Source organism: Elgaria multicarinata, chromosome 3 (genome assembly GCF_023053635.1).
Source record: "Elgaria multicarinata webbii isolate HBS135686 ecotype San Diego chromosome 3, rElgMul1.1.pri, whole genome shotgun sequence".
Lineage (NCBI taxonomy): Eukaryota > Metazoa > Chordata > Lepidosauria > Squamata > Anguidae > Elgaria > Elgaria multicarinata.
The window spans coordinates 149,006,009-149,024,505 of NC_086173.1; the positions used below are offsets into that span (position 1 = coordinate 149,006,009).

The window sequence follows — 18,497 nt, forward strand, 5'->3', positions numbered from 1 at the left end:
CGCTTGATATTGAGGCATGCAGCCACCTTTTGTATCAAGACAGTTCAACAGGGCCCAGGGAGGGGACGGCCCTACCGTTAGGCATGAGAGAGGAGGCCACCTCATCCAGGTGATGTTGGGTCTCATGAAAGGGCAGCAAATTGTTAATTATCTAATGTATTTTATTATTATTATTATTATTATTATTATTATTATTATTATTATTTCTATTGTATTTTGACTGTCAGGGACGGGAGGAGGTGCTTTGGGGATTTTCAGCCTCAGGTCCCAAAATAATTTGACTGTGCTTGGGTATTGTGTACCATGATTTGCTCCAAGGCAACCAAATGCCTTGAGCCAATACACTTCTAAACGTGCATATGCGTCCACATCAGCTATGCAAGAGGAAGGCTGCTTCTGCTCATAGAAGAGTATTGTAATACTGATGAGCATCTAATTGCACATATGCATCCACATCAGCTATGCAAGAGGAAGGCTGCTTCTGCTCACACATGTTTCACTAGCTGGATTGGGTAGGGTAAATGCTTTCACCTGGAAAATGAATGGAACCAGGAGCTTGAAAATGGATCTCTAACGCAATCAGAAACACTAGGGATGCGAGCTCGTTGTCAGGAAGGTGTTGATTTGAAGGAGATCTATGATCAAAATCTCCTAAAAGCTGTCTTACCCAGTTTAAACTAATTCCCATTAGTGGGATGATAGGAGGAAGATGGAGGAATAAGTGAGACAAATGCTGTCTTCCTTTAACAGAGCAAGATAGACAAACAGCACCTAATGGGTGCAGGAGCTTTTTGTGAGTCTCTGAACCTTCCCAACATTAATCCAGGAGGTGTAGATGTGGTTGAGAAAAAGAAAAAAAACTGCCCTTAGGGAGGACATCGGTGTAGGGTGGAGGTATCGAAGAGAGGGTTGTGGATCTCCATCTCTCCGCTCTGTGGAAAGAGGAGAGGAGAAAATGTTAATCAAGGTGTTCTTAGGGCTTCTTTAAATGAGCGACTTATAGCATACTCATAACTGGCCACTCGTAGTTGTTTGACGACGCCATGAGCCTCCTGCATGTCTCCCGTTCCATTTCCCAGTTTTAGGGTTAAAAAATAAGCCTCAGAAAACCCAACTCTTCTGAAATATGTCAGGACTTGTCAGGATTTCCTGCCGTGTGAAGGCAAAGTTCCTCTATAAAATGCCCAGTAGAGGGCATTGTCCCGTTGAACCGTATGGGCCACATGCTCGCTGCTTTCTTCCCCATGTAATTTCAGCTCATTTCAAAAGTGGAAGAGAAGCAGGAAGCAGAGCGACGGTAAGAAAACGCCAGGGCTGGTGTTGGGAGTTGGCATCATTGGGCACCTGTCAATGCACACTTTGCAGCAGTTAAGCCTTCTCCCAATCCCTGAAGCCCCCCTGGCTCTGCTGTTCCTCCAGCTTGCTGTTGCTGGAGGAATACCTGCCCCATTGAAGTGAGTGAGCAGAGACAGGAGCAAAGGGAAGAAGGAGAAGCCTCCAATCACCTTGTCTTCTCCATCTGGGTAGATTGAGCCCGAAGGCAAGCGAATAAGCAGCGATGATAGCAGGGAGAGCAAAGTGGGGCCAGGCTACCTGCGGGATCGCCTTCTCCCGTACAATCCGCCCCACACACTCAGGTCCTCTGGGAAGAATCCACTTCAGCTAGCAAAAACTAGATTAACAACTGTTACCCAGAGGACCTTCTCTTCTGCTGCTCCCAGACTGTGGAATGGCCTGCCGGAGGAGATTCGTCAATTTGACAGTCTTTTAGAATTTGGAAAAGCAATAAAGACTGATCTATTCCGGCAGGCCTATCCAGTGAAATTTTGGAATGTTTTCAGGATGTTTTAATCATGTATGGTATGTTTTAATTCGTTTTAATGTGTATTTTGTCTCATGTTTTTGTACTGTTTGTTTTACACTTTGAATTGTTTTAGTTTTTGTGAACCGCCCAGGGAGTTTCGGCTATTGGGCGGTATAAAAATGCAAATAATAATAATAAAATAATAATAATAATAATAATAATAATAATAATAATAATAATAATAATGCCCACTCAGGGACGGGGCCCACTGAGGACAGATTGCCTGAAGGCCCCTAAAACCTGAAGACAACACTGATTCAGAAAAGAATTTTGCCTGGGCAATGAGACCCTTTACTGGCTCTGGCCTCCTGGCTTGTTCTTTGACATCCCAGGTTGTTCTCTGGTCCTGCCCCACCCTCTCTCTCTCTCTCTCATTCACACACACACACACCTGACTCCAATCCTTGATTCCCTGACTCCTTCACATCTGGCTCAGCTCTGATAAGTGAACAGCTTGTTACAGCTCAGCAGGCAAGGGTGGTTCTGGATTTAATGGTCTTACAGGGGTCCCGCTCAGTTTAGGCAGTCATGTGGAAATGTGTTTTGCATCAGGCCAGCCCTACCATCAGGCAGAGTGGGGTGGCTGCCTCAGAAAACAGGTTTGGGGTGTCATGAAGGCCAGAAAGTGGTTAATTATTTAATTTCTTGTAAATTTTATTTTTACTACCAAGGACAGATAAGGAGATGTGTTTGTGGGATTCCCCACCCCCACCCCCCCAGTGCCAAAATAACTTGGCTTGCTTTGTATATTATGTGCTTTGACTTGGGTGGGCACCATTTGCTGCTCTGCCTCAGGCAGCAAAATGTCTTGGGGCCTCCCTTGCTTGTACAGCAGAGACTCCAAGACGGGTTATACATACCGGTGCCAGTCCTGGACACTCGAACACGGTGTAATCTCCATTTTCAGTCTCTGACTCTGTGGAGAGTTGTACTTCAGGTTTCGGGGATTCTCTACTGGGGAAGGAGATGACAACATGAGGCGAAGGATTTCAGCAGCTGCAATTGGAATTCCCTTCCAGAAACATCCTCCCTGTCCCAACTCTAGGCTAGCTATCACTAGGCCAGCTATCTCCAAAATACACCATCTTCTCCTTCCATCACTGTTCATTGCCATTCGCCAGGGGGAAGGAACCTGTTTCATGAAGCATTATGACATGGAGGCGATGATGAAGGTGCTGCTGCAAGACTTCTTAAAGTGTTGGCCTTACAGTTGGGACGTTCAGGGGGGATTGAGCAGGGGGTTGGACTAGATGGCCTTGTAGGCCCCTTCCAACTCTGCTATTCTATGATTCTATGATTTGTATTCCGTTTCAGGCTGTGAGTTGTCTATTTATCTATCTAATTTTATAGTCTCCATAAAACATTCTCTGAGCAGCTCACAATATTAAAAATATACAATATAATTTTAAAAAATACATTGAGATAAATGCAGCATCAAAACAATGTGAAATAAGATCAGGAACAAATCCAAGAAAACAGAATAAAAACCAGCAAAGCAAAAACAGAGTTAGCTGCTAAAATGTGATTTTAAAGGCCTGGGAGGGAAAGGCCTTGGCTTGGTGCTGACAAGGCAATGTAGTTAGTGCCAGGTGGGCCTCTCTAGGGAGTACATTATTTGGCCAGGGGGCAATGACTGAAAAGTTCCTTTAACTCATAGTCACGTGCTGTACCTTACTTGGTGCGGGCCCTCTTGCTGTTGGATCGAGAGAGCTGCTGTAGACTTGGGCTCCAACATGTATCTGATTAATTGGTGAGATCAGTTCATTCAAATGATTTTTTACCAGTTCAAGAAGTGTTCCCCAAATAACTGGTCAGCAGCTTTTAAACAATTCTAACTATAAGCACTTACTGCAGATGTGACAGAAAGGGAAAATGCCTCTTTTAAGACGGTGCTGGCTGGGACACTGGTATCCTCTCAAAAACAGAGGGTGCTTTTTTCTGTAGAACTATTTTTTTTCTTCATGTGCAAATTTATGCAGATTTAATTTAATCAACCGCCTAAAACTAGGACAATAAAGGGCACAATCTTATGCATGTTTAGACAGAAAAAGTCCTACTACTCCCAGCATTCCCCTAGTCGTTGTGGAGGCGGCCACCACCACTTTGAATATTTAAGCCAGGGTGGAGGCACATCACAGCTTCCCATTACGTGCAAACCTGGGATGGTAGGTTGTTGGAGTGGTTGACAAGCCACCCGCAATCCTAAAACAGCCCGTAGGTTCTGGGTGACTTGTCAACCACCCCAGTTGCCCACCCTTGCTGGGTTCACACGTAATGACAAGCTACAGTGCCCCCGCTGCAGCTCAGATATTTATTTGTATTTATTTATTATTTTATTTATTTGTTACATTTTTATACCGCCCAATAGCCGAAGCTCTCTGGGCGGTTCACAAAAATTAAAACCATCATAAAACAACCAACAGGTTAAAAACACAAATACAAAATACAGTATAAAAAGCACAACCAGGATAAAACCACGCAGCAAAATTGATATAAGGTTAAAATACAGAGTTAAAACAGTATAATTTAAATTTAAGTTAAAATTAAGTGTTAAAATACTGAGAGAATAAAAAGGTCTTCAGCTGGCGACGAAAGGAGTACAGTGTAGGCGCCAGGCGGACCTCTCTGGGAAGCTCGTTCCACAACCGGGGTGCCACAGCGGAGAAAGCCCTCCTCCTAGTAGCCACCTGCCTCACTTCCTTTGGCAGGGGCTCACGGAGAAGGGCCCCTGTAGATGATCTTAAGGTCCGGGTAGGTACATATGGGAGGAGGCGTTCCTTCAAATAACCCGGCCCCAAACCGTTTAGGGCTTTAAATGTCAATACTAGCACTTTGAATCGGGCCCGGACCTGGACTGGCAGCCAATGAAGTTGTAAAAGGACTGGCGTAATGTGATCTCGCCGGCCAGTCCCTGTTAGTAAATGGGCTGCCCTGTTTTGTACCTGCTGAAGCTTCCGGACCGTTTTCAAAGGCAGCCCCACGTATAACGCATTGCAGTAATCCAAACGAGAGGTTATCAGAGCGTGGATAACTGTAGCTAGGCTATCACTGTCCAGATAAGGGCGCAGTTGGTATATCAGCCTAAGCTGATAAAAGGTGCTCTTTTATCAAAGATATTCAAAATGGTGGCTGCTAGTGCAACAACAACAAAAACCCCAGGGTAATTCAGCTACTTGGAAATTCTTTTTAGCTGCGAACCGAGTCAGAGAGTTCTAAAAAAATAGAGCACTTACTCCTCTCCGGTGAGCAGTTTCTTCTGATGTTGATAGTGGTGCACCTGGCAAGATTCAGCTAGTCTAGAGTCCATGTACTGAGGGGGATCAGAGAGAACATAGATGAAGAGAAGCCCTGCTGGATCAAACCAAAGGCCTATCTAGTCCAGCATCCTGTGTCCCACAATGGCCAACCAGGTGCCTCTGGGAAGCTCCAGACAGGACAAGACGTTAATAGCACGTTCCCACTGTTGCCCCCTCTGATCCTGGAGGTGTTACATAGCCCTCATGAGGACTAGTAGCCATGGATCGCCTTATCCTCCATGCATTTGTCTAATCCCTTTTTGAAGCCGTCCAAGTTGGTGGCCATCACTACATCTTGGGGCAGTGAGTTCCATAGTTTAACTCTGCGCTGGGTGAAGAACTACTTCCTTCTGTCTGTCCTGAATCTCCCACCATTCAGCTACATGGGATGTACCCAGGGGGGTTCTAATATTATGAACTGAAAATTGTCAGGGCATTTCCTAGTATCTTCCCCTCCCCGCCCTTCAACCAAGGAGCAACAAATGACAAAATCACTTACTGCACTGGGCTGATGGTATCGGTACTGGCTCCCTCGTGGGGCTGTGTATGCCATCTTCTGAGCCAAGCGAACCTCTTTCTGTAGCCTGGAAATTAATCATAGGCTGTTGCAACAAGTAAGAACTCCCTCCCTTGTAAACTGAATACTGTGCATATCTGCAACAACACCACAAACTTATTTTAAAGTCAGAGAGCAGCTGGCCAATATCTTGACATAAGCCTTATCTTGACATAAGAGCAGCCATGTTTAATCAATTTGATTAATCCAGTTAGAAAAGTCAGACGTTGAGCATCGCTAAATAAGCGGCACAACACCAGGCATATGCATAGTTACAGATGCTTATTTCATTATTATCCTTTTCTGTAACAGAATGATGCTTATTCTAAAGAAAATATATCCTGCATAAGGATGACAGAAGCAAGCTCCATTTTATTTCTGTGGTCATGATGGTGGTATGATTTAAGCACGTTTAAAATACAAAACTGCACATGCTCAGATTGTTTCTTTTTTACCAGGGAGGACAAACAGATGGGCATTTTTTTTCTGTAACAGGAATGTAATGGTAAAACTGGAAGCAGTTGTAGAACACACAATGGCAGTGAGGTAGGTAGGGGACAAGAGAAATATTAGTTAAGTGCTTCAGAACTCAAATAATGCACATCTTAAGCAGGACTGGGGGACCATTTAGTTCAGGGCCAAAAAATTACTCTGTTGTCTTCTCCTTGGCTGAAATTTTTAATCTCCTCTGGTCAGAGACCTATCTTTTGGTTTATGGAATTCTGTAAAAGCGCCAATGAAATTGATGGAATTATATAAATCTGGGATGGGCAGGAGATAGATAGTCTAGAGCAGCCTTCCTCAACCTGGGGTGCTCCAGATGTGTTGGACTGCATCTGGGGCATTCTGGGAGTTGTAGTCCAACACATCTGGAGCGCCCCAGGTTGAGGAAGGCTGGTCTAGAGTCAAAGGGTAGATCAGGATTTCTGATTCCCAGTTGTTTAACAATAGCAATCTTACATAAGAAAGTGGTGGTGTAAAGCTTATTACTAGAGATCTACCAGATCAATTTTGCTCATTTTTGTTTTCAACTGAAGCCAGAGCAGTCAGTGTAAATGTGCAGAAAAATTAGAAGCTTCAAAAAGGTTCAAAGCTCGAGCTTCAGGCAGCTTGGGAAGGGAGAACAGAGAGGGATGAGGCAAAGGGGAGGTTAGTGTAAAGTATATGCCCACACTGTGCATGTAATGTAACAAGTGACACAGTGTACATAAGCATGTGTAATAATGCCTACTCCTGCGAGCTCTTAGAGTGCTGGACCAATAAAAGGACAGGCACAGACTCTTGGGAAAGGGGCTGAAGAAAAGTCGGTGACAGAGTAGGAGGACGAGAAGCTGAGAAAAACTGAAAGGACACCAGAGGGAGAAGAGAGAGAAAAATCTTACATCACATATTTTTTATCTCAAACTTGAAGAAATAGTGAACAATCTTTTTAAAAAGAACATTTTGTTTTTGTTTCTGCCTTTGTCAGTTTATTTGTAGTACATTTGTTTTTAAAGTGTAAAGTTGTTCACGTCGCAAGGGAATGAGCAAACATATTTTTATTCAATCATTCTCAGACTACACTTGTAACAAAATGAATTCCCACCACCACCACCATTAAGTTATTCTGCTGAAATAAAAACCGCTTAAGGTAACCAGGAATGGTTTTTTGTATAGAAGGACTATGAGCTGCTTTAAGCTCTGGTACTCAGCAAATGCTCAGAAGCACACTGTTCTTTAATTTTAAGTGTATCTCTTTTGTAACTAGCTTCAGTTGGTGGATTTGGGGGTGCTAGAAAAACACAAAGTAAATCCCACAAGGCTGAAGTCTGCCTTCCCTCGATATTAATATTGTTAGTAATAATACAACAAAATTATAATAATCTATAATAATAAAGGAGGATGTGTGTCCATCTGTCAGTGCCGGGGTGGTGTAATGGTTAGAGTGTTGGTGGACTGGAACTGTAGAAATCTGGGTTCAAGTCTCCACTCTCAGACCTACCTCACAGGGTTGTTGTGAGGATAAAATGGAGAGGAGACTTATGTAAGCCGCCTTGGGTTCCTAGTCAAGGATTATCAATATCTCAGCACACTTATTAAACAAAATGGAGACAATACCAAAGAAATCAGAAGAAGGTTAGGTTTAGGCAGGGCAGCTATGAGAGATCTGGGGGAAATCCTTAAAATTAAAGATATAACATTGGAAACCAAAGACAGTTTTATTCAGGCCATGGTATTTCTGATCTCCATGTATGGGTGCAAAAGTTGGACAATGAATAAGGTGAATAGAAGGAAGATCAACTCCTTTGAAATGTGGTGTTGGGGGAGAGTTTTGTGGATACCATGGACCGCGAAAAAGTCAAATAAGTGGGTTCTAGAACAAATTAAGTCAGAACTCTCACTAGAAGCAAAAATGCTGAAATTGAGACTATCCTACTTTGGACATACAATGAGAAGAAATGACTCATTAGGGGGGTAACCCCAATAATGCTAGGGAAAGCAGAAGGTAGAAGGAAAAGAGGAAGACCGAACAGGAGATGGATTGACTCCATAAAGGAAGATACAGGCATGAAGTTACAAGATCTGAACTGGGTGGTTTACAACAGATGCAACTGGAGGTTGCTGATTCATAGGGTTGCCATAAGTTGAAGTCAACTTGAAGGAACATTAACTAAGTAAGTAAGTAACTAGGGTTCCTTAGAGGAAAAATGATGGGATATAAATGTAACAATAAAACAAATTAATGGCACCATGAATCCTAGACATCTAAAACTACAGATAACATTCTGTGGAAATATTTAACCCTTCATATCAAGAAGGTTAACTAAGAGCTACAGATTTAACCCCCTCCTGTGTGGGAAGCCCCCTCAGGGGAAAAGAGGAGGCATTCATTGGGGTGCTTCCCTCAGCCAAGGCTGGCTTAATATCTTCAACACTGCTCACTGTGTCCACATACTGGTTTTAGCTTGATTAATGGTTTAATTTGTTTTTAGCTGTGTATATTTATTGTTTTATACTGTTTGAATGATTTTATCTGTATGCCGCCCTGAGATCCCAGTGATATTGGGCGGTATGCAAATGTTTTAATAAATAAATGAAATAAATAAATATTGAATGAAGGGCCATTCCAATCTGTGTGAAGCTGTGTCCTTTTGCGCGAATTCATAATACAACGAATGAATAAAAAGGGGCAAGTGCAATTCCTACCTGTACCAGCAAATGGCAGCAACCACTAGCCCGGAGACGCCAGTCACTGTGCACATCACCACAAGAGCTGTAAGGACCACAACGAACCCTTTTGAGTTCCAGACAAATGGGCCTGACCAGAGACCACTTTCCTGGCTGCACACACATCCTGTTCCCTTCTCCACGCACCCTTGAGCTCTCCTGCCCCCCCCCATCTTTCCTGAATGACTCATACTCACTGAGGGTCACCGCTTTGTTCAGACTAGTAGCTGGGGGCCGGGACCTTTGCTTGAAATCCACTTTCACTCTCCCTGGGACTGTGGCGGCCGAGAACGGAGTGCCTTCGTACAACTGTGAGGGAACTGGGCTGCTGCTTGCAGAATAGGAGACGTTTGTGGGGACAGAGGTGGGGAAAGGGGTGAGGGAGGGGAAGGGGGTGGGAGAGTTGGGTGGCTCAAACATCTCAGTCCTGTCTGAAAGGCAAAGGAGGTTTTCATTTGAAGAATCCCATTTTCCAATCCTAAGACCGCCCCCTACTTGCACATTGGGTCTTGCCACTTTCCCTCAGGGAAAGCGCTCCCTAGTAAGTTCAGTAATATAGCAGAGCGGTTAAGCCTAAAATTGTGCACTTTGGGTTAAAAATATGGAACTTGGGACACTTAAACAGTGACCCATACTGAAATATATATGGATCCCAGAAAGCAATGCCCCTTCAAGGGCAGGGGACTGGCAAATGAGTTATTCAGTCTTTTAGTCCACATATCACATTTAAAAACATCTTACCCTATGTGTTGAAGAATCCTGAATCTCTCAGAACCTGGAGAGCTACTGCTATTCAGTGTAGATAAGTAAAATTAAGCTATAGGGACCAAATGATCTGGATCAGTGGTTGCATTCAGACGATGGCGGGGTGAAAGAACCCATCATGGGTTGCAAGTCGTGAATTGCAGGGCGAGTATGAAGCCACCCCTGCCACGCCATGCACCCAGTTTGGATGATATGTTCAACCCCCACTGCATCGTAGGAAATGATGTACATCACGGCCACATGATCGGGACACACTGGGGCCAGGAAAGAACCTACAATGGCTTCTTTCACCCCGCGATTGTCCAAACCCAGCTAGTAATAGGGTAGCTTCGTATGTTATGCATGCCAGCATTACCCTACCATGAGAAGAAGTGGGGAATTGATGGTGGGTTTGCATACCAGGCAGGGGGGTCTCTATGCTGGGTGGTTGCAACCCCTTCTCGTGCTTGGCCAGGAGGGAACGGATGAGTCCAGGCAAGTCTTTGGGCCTCTTCTGGGTTTTTGTTTTGCTTTCTAAACGAAAAGGGGGAGAAAACAAGGCACTTTAAGCACAACTCACACATCCCCTCCTCCTCCCTGCTGGTCAGCTGTACCTATTACAGCACCATTAAAAGACATGGTTCTACTTTACAGAGCAACGTAAGCAAGAAAAACTGCCCCACTCTCAGTTTACATGGGAGAAAATGCGAAGTCCTTTAAGGAAGCAGATGGTGGGTGCTAGGGACGCATGGGATGTAATTCAGGGACAAAGTTAGCATGGATGAAAGCCGTGGGGAAGCAGCGTTGATAGGGTTATATGGCAGGAATTGTTAATGAGCATGGGCTTTCCAGCCAGGAAAATCGCAGCACTGTTGACAGACAGCCGTAACACTCAGCAAATATCAATGGACTGAAAACAGTGAAACCCTTCCCCCCACCCCCCCGGCAGTTCTGCGCAACTTTGAAAGCCTGTAGCATCTGTGCTGCTATGGTTCTGCACTGCTACAGTTCATTGAAGTTACGTGATATTCATCATAACTGCCCTTACTTTCGTCCCCCAGACTTTACTACTGCAATGGCTTGTCGAACCTCCCCCTGCCCTGAGTTCCCGTGCCTCCCCTGCACTGGGATCCGCCCCTAGCTACGCCCACTCTCTTAATCCAAACTGAAGACACTATTGACAGACCACAAATAACTGTGGTGACATAGGAGCAATGTAAAAAGTGGTGGTAAAATGACACATTGAAAAAGCTCACTTTCATGGGGACTAGAACAATGTGACTGCGAGTTGGCAGCTGCATCATTTAGACAATGGGGCGCAACTGCACAACCACGACAGGGTATACAGAGTGTATAGACATGCCTAAGGAGTCTCCACTGGATGTGGAAGAACATCCAAACACTGGGTGCTTTCACATTAGAGCCCTTTATTGCTGCTGAGATGTTATTATTATCATTGTTTATTGATGTGATATCTTGTCTTTCCACCATAAAGTGTGTTCAGGGTGGCTAACATCAATAAAATGCAAGATGAAATACAAAATTATAATCAAAGCATAAAAGCAAGTCGATTACCAACAGCCAGTGTGGTGTAGTGGCTAAAGTGCTGGACTGGGAGTCGGGAGATCCGGGTTCTAGTCCCCAGTTGGCCATGGAAACCCACTGGGTGACTTTGGGCCAGTCACAGACTCTCAGCCCAACCTACCTCACAGGGTTGTTGTTGTGAGGATAAAATGGAGAGGAGGAGGATTATATATGCCGCCTTGAGTTCCTTGGAGGAAAAAAGGTGGGATATAAATGCAATAATAAATAAATAAATGTTGACAAACTTAAATTCAAAAAGCACTCACCAGTCAAACCTACTTCAGCAAACTGACAAGTCCATTTAAAGGCCCAAAGGTTGTCTGAATGAGAACGTCTTTGCCTGCTAGTGGAAGGGCATCAATGGAGCTAGCCTGATCTCCTTTACATGGAGGACTAGACCTTGGGAGCAATCACTGAGAAGGCTCTCCCTTGCATTCCCGCTAAACGTACCTACAGTGATGGTGGGACAGAGACAAGGCTTTCCCCAAGTATCTTAAAATCCAGCCAGACTCCTATGGGAGAATATGGTCTTTCAAATAATCTGCCCCCAAGCTAGATAGGGCTTTATAGGCCATAAAAACATTTTGAATTGTGCCCCATAACAGATCAGTAACCAGTGAAGCTGTTGTAACATAAAAGTCCCATTATCCCTAAAACCTACCCCAGAAACAGTCTGGCTACAACATTCTAGAGCGACTGAAGTTTACGAACACTTTTCAAGGTAGGGGAAGAAGAAGGACCGAGGGGACAGGAGCAGGCAGAAGTAACATCGGGGCTTGCTCCTACTGGACTCTCCCCCCCCCCCCCACAGGGCAAACTGCCATCTTGGCCCTGTGGGGAAGAAGAAGGACCGAGGGGACAGGAGCAGGCAGAAGTAACATCGGGGCCTGCTCCTGCTGGACTCTTCCCCCCCCCCAGGGCAAACTGCCATCTTGGCCCTGTGGGGAAGAAGAAGGACCGAGGGGACAGGAGCAGGCAGAAGTAACATCGGGGCCTGCTCCTGCTGGACTCTCTCTCTCTCTCTCTCTCTCTCTCTCTCCTCCCTCCCTCCCTCCTTGACTCCTTTTCCTTGTGTGTCATGTCTTTATTAGACTGTAAGCCTGAGGGCAGGGACTGTCTTTTTTGCTAAATGTAAGCTGCTCCGAGAGCCTTTTTTGGCTGAGGAGCAGGGTATAAGTATGATAAATAAATAAATAATAAATAAGGTAGCCCCACATAGACTGCATTGGGGTGGTCCAAATGAGATGTAACTAAGGCATGTCGATCTTACATTCTGCTCTTTTTGGCACCAGGGGAAGGCTGTGTTATTTCCCCAGGCATTTTAATCTTTCAGTTTCTGTTGTTTTAAATCTGTTACTGCATTTTAAACCTTTGCACTGCTGCTAGGTTTTATTTTGGTTTTGGTTTTTATTTTATACTGTCGTTTTCCATTTTTAAACTTTTGATTTTGTGTTTTATCATGTTGCATTTTATAGCTTGAATCGTTGTGAACCACCCAGAGAGCTTCAGCTATTGGCAAATCAGACACGTAATAAAGAAATAATAAATGTGTCACTGTGGTCAGATCTGATATTTCCAGGAACAGGCATAGTTGCCATACTATCCTTAGATGTGTAAACACACTGCCTACCACCAAATTCTCAGGATCCAGGTTCAGGGCTGAATCCAGGAGTACACCTAAACTGCAAATCAAGGCCAGTGTAAGCCTATGCAGAAGGGATACTATCCTACAGGAGAGAAAGAAAGAATGAAAGAGAAGATGGAAGGAAAGAAGATAATTGAGAAGGCCAGACCCTTCCCTTACTTATCGCTGAGCCTCTGAGTGCGATTTCCCTCACACGATTGTTATATATGGATAAACGAGATGTCGACCAGAATGTATTTTGTATGCTGAATCATTCATTACCACAACCTGAACATCCAAAACACAAAGACCATACCTTGCTTAGGGACCTTCTTTGGCACACAGTCGCCACCAGAGTCCTCCTCATAATTGGGGAAGCAAGGGCCACAGCTGGGCGCTCCATCAGGCCCGCAGCCCAGACGTCGACGGAGTAGGCAGTTGAGTTTGTACCTGGCAGGGCAGAGGGGGTCTGCAAAAGAGAATACCGGAATGGGGAGGGGAAGGAAGGAAGGAGAGAAACCAGCTTCAAATCAAGACGGGCAGCAAGTTTCTTTGTGTCGTTTTGCCAGATATCCTCACACACCCCATCCCAAACTGGCATTCTTCCTCCCATTCTGGAGCCCCGGCTTCTAAGGACTAAGCTACATGTTAACACAGCAGCACATCCAGTCTTTAAAGGCAAGTCTTCCTTCATGTACCTGCAGAGTCGGGTAGCCACTTATGAGTCACCCAAAAAAGAGTAAATACTGCAGCAAAAAGAAAGAGAGGGGACAGGTTTGCATGAAATTGATATAGGCCTAATGGCCCAGTGGGGATTACTCACCGCCACCCCACACCAGCGATACTGCAGGGTTTGGCGGCACAGCGGCAGCAACTCAGTGCCGTAAAGACAGCTTAGGAAAGTTACTCTTTTTTCAGCCTCAGTCTCCCTATCTGCAATATGGGGTGATAATAATACTGACTTTACCTACATGGTTATGTTAAGGATTATAACTAGAGAATGCATGCGAAGCAGTTTGAACACTTGAAAGCACTATGCAAAAAATATAAGCTATCATCATCATCGTCATCATTAGTACTGCATATGCCCTGGAAGAGCAGGATATAAAATTTAAATTAAATAAATGAATAGTTGTGCACCTAAGAATGTAAAGTCTGAACACAGCAAACACGTTTGTAATCAAGAAGGATCTGTTCCTTTTGTGATTTAAGTTTTTGAACAGGAGTTAGGGGTTGGAAAGTAGGGTTGCTGCCTTGTTTGTGCCTCAAACAGGGCTTTTGTGGGGCTTCTAACAGGCAGAAATTAAATTTTATTTATTTATGTATTTATTTATTACATTTTTATACCGCCCAATAGCCGAAGCTCTCTGGGCGGTTCACAAAAATTAAAACCACAATAAAACACCCAACAGGTTAAAAACACAATTACGAAATACAGTATAAAAAGCACAACCAGGATAAAACCACACAGCAAAGTTGATATAAGATTAAAATACAGAGTTAAACAGTAAAATTTAAATTTAAGTTAAAATTAAGTGTTAAAATACTGAGTGAATAAAAAGGTCTTCAGCTGGCGACGAAAGCAGTACAGTGTAGGCGCCAGGCGGACCTCTCTGGGGAGCTCGTTCCACAACCGGGGTGCCACAGCGGAGAAAGCCCTCCTCCTAGTAGCCACCTGCCTCACTTCCTTTGGCAGGGGCTCACGGAGAAGGGCCCCTGTAGATGATCTTAAGGTCCGGGTAGGTCCATATGGGAGGAGGCGTTCCTTCAAATAACCTGGCCCCAAACCGTTAAATGTCAATACCAGCACTTTGAATTGGGCCCGGACCTGGACTGGCAGCCAATGAAGCTGGAAAAAGACTGGCGTAATGTGATGGCGTAATGTGTTAAAGTATTTCCCATCTCTGTATCTTTGTATCGAAGGATGCTGCACCTGTTGAATGCCTGCTTCTCACAGAACTCTTAAAAGCACAAGGATCTTGTCAGGGAAGGGGAGGGAGTCCGTGTCCTTGGAAAGGTTCTGTGGACATGGCTTCTATGGACATAGGAAATCCCAAGGAATAGGGCTTGTAATAGAGAGCTGGCAGCCAGGATGTCTTTGTCCTCTATCAGCAGTTACATCTAGTCCGTTAAATTGTTGAAGGTTGGACCAGGGAACAAAACTCTGGGGTGGAAAGAAGGAAGGAATTGTTTCGCCCAAGGCTTTAAAGCGAGGGCTCATTTCTGAAGCATGGGATCTAACAAGAGAAGAGCATGTATAGAGTGTGTGTGCCCCCACCCCCCATCTCACTGACATTATCCATAACCCAACCTATTTGGAATTTAGCTGAAGGGGTTTCAGGTCAAAGGGGATGGATAAGCAGGCAGCCTAGGATCCCCTAGGGTGGGTCTGAGAAGTTAGAGCAAAAGGGAGCAGAGATTAGGCAGGGCATTTGATGCCAAGGCTGCCGGAGAGCTGGGTCTAAGCTGGTGTATTACATCTCCCCAGCCCAACCTCCGTCTCCATTGATCGCTTCTTTCCAAATGGTTTATTGTTCCCCGGCTTTCTTTTTTTTAGCCCTTCCTCTGCTCTGAGGAGCTGAATATTTATTTCACGTTCTGTTTTCCTCCCTCCTTCTCCACATTTAGCTTTTCTCTCCTCTCGCATCGGTCTTCACTCACATCCTTTCCGCTCCCGCACGCATCTTCCCGAAACCCCGATTCTGCATCCCCTCCCCACCCACAACCAGGTGCCCCCCTCACCTGCTTCCCAGTTGGCCCCCGTAGCTATCAGGACTGCGAAGAACCCCAGCCATCGTATCGCTTTGCTCAACATCTCTCCTTTCAAAGAATGGATGGATCAGTGTGTGTGTGTGTGTATGGGGGGGGGGGGGGAGTAGTGTCCACCCAGGTTATAGCAAGGGGTTGTCCCCCTTTGCAGCCGCTGCTGGCATCTAGCCGAATGCGTGAAAAGACCTGGAGCTGCCGGGGGAGGGACTGCGGATCTTTATGAATGAACTAAAGAGGGGAGGGTGGACCGTGTGTTGTGTGGAGGGGGGAGACAGGGATGGAGAATTAGGCGGAAGAAAAACCTTCCTCCATACCTTGAGTGCATGCCAGGGTGGGGGAGGAATGGGGACAGATTGATTGATGGGTAGCTGGATAGATTGACAGGTTAATTGAATGGAGAGGTAGAGGCTTGTATAGCACATGCAATGGATGTATGACTAAGTGAATGAGAAGCTGGTGTGTTCAGGGTCTGGCAATTTCCAGGCCCATAGCTATGGGGAGCAGTGGCATTCTACTCCCCCTTGTATATTTTTGCATGCACATCCAATAATAATAATAATAATAATAATAATAATAATAATAATAATAATAATAATAATATATTTCTTACCTGCCTCTCCGATTGGATAGAGGTGGGGAACAACAGTGAGCATAAAATACTGATTAAAAACATAGTACACACTATTTAAAAAAAAATCCTAAAAGCATCCTAAAATGTAGATCCCCCCGCCCCCAATCCCAATATTCCTCTCGCAGTTTTGGGGACATTTTAAATTCTTGAAGAGTGGTAATGCTACATATCTGAACCAAAAATCTCCAAGATTGTTCAGTGTGTTATATTGTACGATTCTTACTTTTGTCTGTTTAAAAAACAAAATTTTCTTTCTCTCTCTTTTTTCTCCAAGGCTTAAGATCTTTTATATATATATATATATATATATATATATAAAGCCTTTGCGTGAGAATACAGGTTTTGAAAAACAACATGCAAATTTATAAAATGTAAGCAAGTGTGCATGCCCAGACACGTGCACATACCAGAGTCAGAAAAAACACACAATGATCAGTATTTGGGGACACGGGTGGGGAATCTCAGAGGGCTAAATTGGGGCCCTTGGGCCTGAGGTTTTGCAGCCTTGAGGTTCTGCATTAATGATGTGTTAATTCAGGTGCTCCTTCCAATAAATGGCTGCATCTCAATTCCGGAGTAGCAGAGTTCCATGTAAAAAGTAGTTGCCAAACAGTGTAGTCTTATACATGTCTACTCAGAAGTAAGCCCCATCAATTCAATGGGACTTTAAGTGAAGTATGCTTAGGATTGTAACATAAATTATATTAACATGCTATTAAATTAGCTTCTTATTGTACGGTGATCACCCAACATCTATTCACACTTGACCAATAAGTCATCCAAATTTGTCAAGGAATAACTTCAGATATTCAAAATCAGACTTAATCTCTTCATTATCCACCTTAAAGCATACCTGACAGATGGCTGCCCAGAGGCATTCAAAAGGCAGCTGGACAGCCATCTGTCAGGAATGCTTCAAGGTGGATTCCTGCAATTAGCTGGTGGTTGAACTCAGTGGCCTTTTAGGCCCCTTCCTCTATTATTCGATTATTTATTTATTTATTTATTTATTTAATGCATTTATATCCCGCCTTTTTTCCTCCAATTAACCCAAGGCAGCATACATCCTCCTCCTCTCCACTCTATTCTCACAACAACAACCCTGTGAGGTAGGCTGGGCTGAGACTTTCTGCCTTGCCCAAAGTCACCCAGTGAGCTTCCATGGCCGAATGGGGACTAGAACCTGGATCTCCCAACTCCCAGTCCAATAAATAAATAAATAAACACTTACACACAGTGATTATTCTTTATAAAGGGGTTATGCCAAAGGAATACCATTGCCTTTCTCTAACCGCTCAAGGAAAAAATCCAGCCAACACAATAAGGGTATTTGTGTTTTTCAGTCTCCATGAAGACACATCTTCCCACAGCAAGAAGATGCAGTTATAAACATAGAGACAACGTGTGGGGGCCATATTTGGGGGAGGAGGACTATTTATAGTTATTGTTGTTGTTATCATCTTGGGGCCTCAATATTAACCTTTTACTTGTGTCAGGTTAACATAACACAATGGAAAATTAAATGTCACTAGTATACGCCATCTGTAAAATGGGTAGAGTTTCCTAGCCTCTTTTCTAAAGACCAGCAAGGAAAAGTTGCCAAATTTACAAATGTGCAATCTTTGATAATATGCTACTTGTGTGCATATTATATTTTGTGGCTTGATGTGTAGTCTGTGGATGAGATCGTGTGCTTGAGTGCTTTGTGCATGTTGCTTTGTGCATATTTCTAGTTCTGGTTCTGTGCTTGCGGCAGATAGTTCTAGTCTAGACTATGATATTTTGATCGCGGTGGCCTCATATAATCTGTGGGAGTTTACCTTCTCCTTGAGTTAGAATTTCACCTTTGATAAAGAGCCTAAACAGCCTAGCTCCTATCTATAATCTTGAAACCTCTGTGTAAGAACTCAGGAGCTACCTAGTCTGGCCACCTTTTCCCTGGTACATCTCCTATTATTTTTCATAACTGCATGGCAGGTAGTAATCCAACAGGTGTCCTTAATCCCAGCTGAGATGCAGTGATGAGGGAAAACTTCACCTGTTGAATTTCTTGTTTGTTGTGCCAATGTCCTGGCACAGGATCTGTGCTAGGACAGGGGTGGGGTGGGGATGACAACACCCCCTATCCCACTCCCCACTTAGCGAGGCCTAGTGCAGCCTTCTCATCTCTACTTCCATGCCAATGGTTGCCATAGCAACCATCTCTCCTGGTTGCCATACCG

General features: G+C 44.3%; 1 protein-coding gene across 1 annotated transcript; it reads right to left on the reverse strand.

Moving 5' to 3' along the window:
* Positions 1 to 866: 866 nt before the first annotated feature.
* LOC134396000 (neural proliferation differentiation and control protein 1-like) lies at positions 867 to 15,691 on the reverse strand. The gene is made up of 9 exons (XM_063122312.1): positions 15,618 to 15,691; positions 13,192 to 13,344; positions 10,084 to 10,201; positions 9,121 to 9,350; positions 8,903 to 8,969; positions 5,660 to 5,744; positions 5,098 to 5,174; positions 2,725 to 2,818; positions 867 to 932 (listed from the first exon to the last, which is right to left on the reverse strand). The coding sequence occupies exons 1-9, from the start codon at positions 15,688 to 15,690 to the stop codon at positions 867 to 869; spliced, it is 963 nt and encodes a 320-aa protein (XP_062978382.1). The 5' UTR covers position 15,691.
* Between the last annotated feature and the right edge of the window lie 2,806 nt (positions 15,692 to 18,497).